Source organism: Caenorhabditis remanei, chromosome IV (genome assembly GCF_010183535.1).
Source record: "Caenorhabditis remanei strain PX506 chromosome IV, whole genome shotgun sequence".
NCBI lineage: Eukaryota > Metazoa > Nematoda > Chromadorea > Rhabditida > Rhabditidae > Caenorhabditis > Caenorhabditis remanei.
Window position 1 is genome coordinate 18074017 of NC_071331.1, and position 6302 is coordinate 18080318.

The 6302-nt window shown below is 36.4% G+C and overlaps 3 protein-coding genes across 3 annotated transcripts; 2 read left to right on the forward strand and 1 right to left on the reverse strand.

The window, feature by feature from the left end:
- Window positions 1–144: 144 nt before the first annotated feature.
- On the forward strand, window positions 145–1559 carry GCK72_015023 (uncharacterized protein; the record flags this gene model as incomplete). The annotated part of the gene is made up of 7 exons (XM_003108616.2): window positions 145–252; window positions 300–383; window positions 435–840; window positions 894–1028; window positions 1082–1225; window positions 1274–1386; window positions 1434–1559. The coding sequence occupies 7 exons, from the start codon at window positions 145–147 to the stop codon at window positions 1557–1559; spliced, it is 1116 nt and encodes a 371-aa protein (XP_003108664.1).
- A 763-nt stretch (window positions 1560–2322) lies between these two features.
- GCK72_015024 (uncharacterized protein) lies at window positions 2323–3415 on the reverse strand (the record flags this gene model as incomplete). Its single annotated transcript, XM_053730580.1, has 4 exons — window positions 2323–2373; window positions 2740–3013; window positions 3064–3291; window positions 3351–3415. 4 exons carry the CDS (start codon window positions 3413–3415, stop codon window positions 2323–2325), a joined length of 618 nt encoding a protein of 205 aa, XP_053585352.1.
- A 941-nt stretch (window positions 3416–4356) lies between these two features.
- On the forward strand, window positions 4357–5443 carry GCK72_015025 (uncharacterized protein; the record flags this gene model as incomplete). Its single annotated transcript, XM_053730581.1, has 4 exons — window positions 4357–4382; window positions 4449–4708; window positions 4767–5211; window positions 5311–5443. 4 exons carry the CDS (start codon window positions 4357–4359, stop codon window positions 5441–5443), a joined length of 864 nt encoding a protein of 287 aa, XP_053585353.1.
- Between the last annotated feature and the right edge of the window lie 859 nt (window positions 5444–6302).

Here is a 6302-nt window from a genome sequence, read left to right on the forward strand (position 1 = left end):
GTGATAAATATTTTGGCATTTTTATGATTATATTTTCTAATTTTCGTGATATTTTGTTCTTTTTTGTTATCTAGCTGGACTTTTACAGTCTTATCTTTTTTGGCTTATTTCTAAACTTCTTTCCCAAGTTTTTGAGACATTCAGATGGAAAGCTTGGAAGGGAAAAAATGCATTGGATGTCAGAAGCCGGCGAAGCTTCGGTGTCCGACATGCATTAAAATGTCTCTTCCCGACGCGTATTTTTGTGATCAGGTACATTGAAAACCTACAAAAGTTGTAAACGAATCGAGAAATTCCAGACATGCTTCAAAGCGTTCTGGCCGATTCACAAAATCTCGCACACCGATGTTTCTGGAGCTTATAATCCGTGGCCTTGTTATTCGGTAAGTTGGACATCACGACAAACAGGACGAAAACGTATTCCATTATTTTAGTTCACCGGTGCACTCCGCCCAGCACGTGTCACTGATCGTCGAACAGTTCCTGATCATATTCCTCGTCCAGATTATGCTCTACATCCACAAGGAGTATCACTCGAAGAACGCCAATCGAAGAGTGAAAGAATTATTAAAGTTCTAACTGATGAGGAGAAAGAAGGCTTGAAAGTAGCTTGTAAACTCGGAAGAGAGTGCCTGAACGAGGCTGGACGAGCATGTGAACCAGGTGTGACTACTGACGAATTGGATCGAGTTGTTCATGAGGCTGCAATCGAAAGAGACTGTTATCCGAGTCCCCTGGGATACTATAAGTTCCCGAAGAGTTGTTGTACTTCTGTCAATGAAGTCATTTGTCACGGAATTCCGGATATGAGAGTATTGGAAAATGGAGATCTTTGTAATGGTTAGTTGCTTGGTTCGAGATGAAATTCCTTATCAATGATCCCTCATTTTCAGTGGATGTGACTGTCTATCACCGTGGATTCCATGGAGATCTCAACGAAACATTCCTCGTTGGAGACAAAGTTGATGAAGAATCCCGGAAGCTTGTTCAAACGACATGGGAATGTCTTCAACAGGCAATCGCTATCGGTTTGTTCCCTTATAATCCTATTCATCCGAAATAAAATAATCTACTCTTCTAGTGAAACCTGGCGTGAAATTCCGAGAAATCGGCAACGTCATCCAGAAACACGCGAATGCCAACGGATTCTCGGTAGTCAAAGGATACTGTGGACACGGAATTCATCGACTTTTCCACACGGCTCCGAATGTTCCACATTATGCAAGTGAGTGAATTGTCTACTTTTTTCCTTTTCCATATTTCATATTTTCAGAGAATAACGCGACTGGCGTCATGAAGGCCGGCAACTCGTTCACCATCGAACCGATGATCAATGCTGGCACATTCCACGACGACAAATGGCCAGATGATTGGACTGCCGTTACGGTACATTACCTTATTTCCAGCAATTCATATTTTAACATTCCTTTCAGAGAGACGGACGACGCTCTGCCCAATTCGAACAAACCCTTTTGGTTACTGACACTGGGTGCGAGATTCTGACGAAGAGAGATCAAAACCGCCCGTGGTTTATGGACCAAATTGCACAAAAGTACTGAGGGCGCCATTGCATTAGACATAATTGTTATCATTATATTTGAATTCGTAAATAAAGATTGCTTGTCCTTTTCAAACATTTTCTTTCCTTCTCTACCTCTATCAGGCGAAAATGAGCTCCTTACAGTAAAACCCGAAACGTTGAGTTTTTGCATTTCCAGGCACTGCGTGCTGATAATTCTCTATAAATATTTGTTTTTTCTTTGTTTCCAGATAAAAACAGTCTAGTCCTCCTGTTTTTAGTGAGTGATCCTAACGAATAATTCTGATTTTCTTCTTTTCCACCCGGTGAAATTGTGTATTTTTTGGAAATAAAAGAAACCCGAACAATTGAATTTTTGCATTACCCGGGAAAAATTGCCGATAAAACATCGAGTTTCTGAATTGTTTAAGGCATATATAGGTTGGATCTTACAAAATTTGATTGAAAGAATCTTTTATTAAAACTTGGAAGATAAGAATTTAACAGATAGTTGTAGTGAAAGTTGGAGAAGAATTACTGAAAAATTTGTTCTTGTAACGTTTCATAAACGAATTGCTGTCATCAATTCTGGGAAGTGCTCTTTTAATAAATAAAACATTGATCAAGGGATAAAAAATTATATGAAGATCAATATAAAGTTGAACCGCCAGTGAAACACCAATCTTAGGAAACATCAATAAATTCTTGATCAGTGTGACTGCGGCTATAACATAATAAATTAGAATGTATACATTGACGTAACTCTGAAAAAACCTGATTGAAGAAACTATGGGAAGCTGAACTTACAAATCCACAGGGCTTGTTGACAACTGCAAAAATTCTTGCTCTGAAATCTGCAAATGTGATCAGGTTTTGAACTGAAAACTCTGTTTTTCTGAGTAGTGGTCTGGAAATAATTATGGTTTGTACATATGTTATAACCGGCGGGCAAAACTCACTGTAGCTTTTCTAGATAGTATTTCATGTCTATAAAACATGTGTTATGTTCAATGTGTATGTTTGGCATAGAACAAGCCGTGAAAACCATGCAAATAACTACGCATGACATTATTTCATTCCAGTTATTCCAATATGTAGAGTATATTGAAAATCCAATTGAAAAAATGTAGATGAGTTGAGACATAATAACATATTTTGGGAATGATCTCTGAAAATGGTTTTTTTGTTATTATATAAACATAATTTTTTAAGGAACTTACTGAAATTTTGTGAGCTTTCTCTAGTTCTTCCAATATCTTACTGTAATACAATATCTCTTTTCTCTCCTTTTCCTCCAGAATTTCTTTATCAACTCGTTGCATCTCTTGTTCGAATAACTCCATAAATAATTCTTTATCCTTGTCCATTAATTGCACAACCTGTATTATCGTAGGCTCAATTTCAAAAGTATTCTCATTTTTCAAGAATTCCGATCTTTGCTCGAGTAGAGTAGCTTCCGGTGAAGAGCCATCCGTGAGTGGTTTTATATCAATTCTTTAAAAAATTAAATTAAACAGAGTTCCATTAAGTTTCAACTAACTAACCTTCCATTTATTTGAGTTTCTTTCTTATTCGAACATCTTCTCAATTCACCAGCTTTCTCAAAATAATTCGAAACGCATTGAGCAGCCAATAGACCTAATTTTTCTTCATCAGTTAGCTCGGGTTTCGGGTTTGTTCCGTATTTGTCCACTTTCAGATTTCCTTCTTCTATCAATAGAATGTCTCCTTCCAGCATCTTCCGATCACTATTATCACTCGGATGAACAATTCTGGAACTCGATTTAAAAAAAAAATTAAAAAAAGGCTAACATTTTCAAAAACGAAATACCTTTTGATACTTTCTCCCATCCATTTTACCATTCCATGTAGACCTTTTTTGAATGTTTCTAACATTTTTTTCTGGAAATACAAAGTTAAAATTAGCGTATTGATTGGAAAAAAGGCAAGGTGGTAACTCCAGTAGCAGCAAAAAGCCATGTAGGTCAACCAAGATCAAATAAAACTCTAATGAGAGTATGTTTGCTGTGAGATCATTGTTTGTTCTGGAGAGGTCAGCTTCTGTTCTGGTTGGGGACAATGCATACGGTCCAAACGCTTTTTGATGAATATGTAGGACAGGGTGGACACAGAGAAACTGAAGAGGAACTACCTGTAAGAGGTGGATTTTTCCTTGAGACCTGTGCACAATGACAAAAAATCTCCCGTTTCACAAAAAAACACTATCGTAAACTTACGACGCCATCAATTGGAAATATTCTCAAAAACCGACTTTTCAGTCATAAATTTTAAAAGAAAGCAAAATTTTAAGATAAATTTTCCAACCAATCGTAGGATTTTAAAAATTTTGAAAAAAAATACTTCCTCGTATTATTCCTGAAATATTGCCTCCATGAGAATAGAACGTTCTTTGAGATCGAGACACTTCTTGGTGATTCCGTAGTTGGTGAAGTCATGTTTGGTTTTGTATCTGAAGTTATACTGAAAATCTGAAAATGTCCGCTTTTTCCGAAGGAGAAGATCCGAAGCAACTTTCCTATGCTCGAGGAAACATAATTGCCCCCCAATAGGTCAGACATTCAGTTTACTTCGGCCGACTAGACATGAGTGGTCCGGCACGAGGAAATAGATCAGATAAACGATACAGATACCGATATCTGTACGCAACGCGTCCACAACGCGCTCTGACTTCTACTCCATTCATGAGTAATCGACTTTTTGAAAAGATTTGAGTATTGCTACCTATTGTTATTACTAAAAACTTTATCATGAAACCTGTTCGTGATTGTCGACCTATGAGAATATTGCATTTACCCATAATTATTCTATACAAAATAATGCTAAACTTAACTCCCGTTGAATTGTAAGTCATATGAAGTCGAAAAAGATAACAAATAATGTGTATTTTACTAATGTTTGCATATTCCAGAATTGACTTTTCGTTGCTTTCAAACCGGTGTCGTCTTGTTGTCAAATCTGCAGTTCGACGTGATTCATTCGAACTATGGGTTCGCTTTTTGAAAGTCCCACGAGTAGAGATATCCACGGATGAAGAACACTATGATTTGGTGGAACCGTATTTGAATAGGACCTTCCAATATCTTGACTCCGCCATAACACTTGAAAAGTATTTCGAGAAATACGAATTAGTGAATGTTACTTGGGCTCAAGTATGGACAGACTATATTTGTAATACTCTAAACTGTGACATTGAATTTCTTGACTTTAAGCCCCGGGTCCTTTCCAGCTGTTGTAGAATGGCTAAAGAATCGCCAATTGTCAATACCCGAACTGTCTTTGGAGGGTTCCAATATCAGTAGTGAGGATCTTTCTTTAGTTTTTAGTGAGCTTGAGATCACAAACTCATTGGATTTATCATTGCTACAAAAGTACGAAGTCAGACCGGATGAATTCAAGTTCAACATGAACTTCGTCGCTATCGAAGGATATCTTCCTCCACTGAAATGGGTTACCTTAGACAGTATACTTGCTTCTAATTGCGTACACTTCTATCTTGGTTGTTCGGAATTCACAGATTTTGAGTTGAATCGGTTTTTAAAAGAATGGGTGAATGGATCAAACAGCAGGATGAAATGTTTCTCAGTTGGAACGAAACAAGTAAATCGAGAGGCGTTAACTGATGGTTTGTCTGTTGAAGGGAGAGATGCATCTGTGGTGAGAACCTACGAGAAGTGAGTTACTTTCTTTAACAGTGAAATTTCACTAAAGCAAGTTAGGTTATCAGTCTTGTCCAACTGAAAGATAATGAAACTCAAATCTTCTTGTTTCAGCGATCACATGCATTGCCCACTTCAAATGAGAGGCGGAACAGACATTCGAAACTGTAATGAAAGATTGGGAACATTCAGAATAGAAGAAGGACGTGGCGATTTTAAAACTTTTACTATGATTGTGTGGGAATAAAAGCAGACGATAACTATGGAAAAACAATAAGTTACTCTCATCATTTGTGTGTTTGTCTGCAAGATTGAAATTAAACTAGAAAATATTTGTTTCCTGTTCTAAATTCAATTTGATTTGCTCATCTCAATAGTTTTATTCTAAATAAACCGACTTTTTTATCATGTTTCTCTCTTGAATTTTGAATTTTTTCTTTTTAATTCTATACTCTTATTTAATTTTAAACACTTTGTATCCAGAGTCCTGTATCCCAATGACACTGAATTCCGAATGTAAAAATCAAGAACAAGTTGGACAGTTTCAGCTGTTTTAGTTAGGATCCTTGAATTGGTTCAAATTGGTTAAAATGTAAGAAACATCGAACAACGCACATATTCATTCTCACATGATGATACATGACATATATTTGTAAGAGGAAATTACAGTAAGTTATGTACGGTATCTATATTCAGATTGTGAACAATTTGTTGAAATTTTATTTGTATTTTATGTTTTGTATACATAAATGAACATAATTTATTGAGCCGAATTTAGTTCTTTTTCGATGCAATAAGAAAAAAATATTGAAAAATACTACAATTTCTGATCAGAAGTCATAATTTTTATTTACATTACTACATTTTTGTTGGAAATTACGCCGACTTGGAAGGTTCCTTTGTGAAGTCTATTCCCTGCAAACCTATGGGTACTTACCCTCCATAATATGGATTGCTGGTATCTAAACTAGTCCCTGCAATCCTATGGGTAACTATGAATTAGTCTCCATTTTGTGGCTTGCTTGTCTGAATAGACTATTCCTTGCGAGCCAATGGGTATCTATTGGTCTCCATATTGTGGTTTGCTAGTTTATAGACTGACAAGT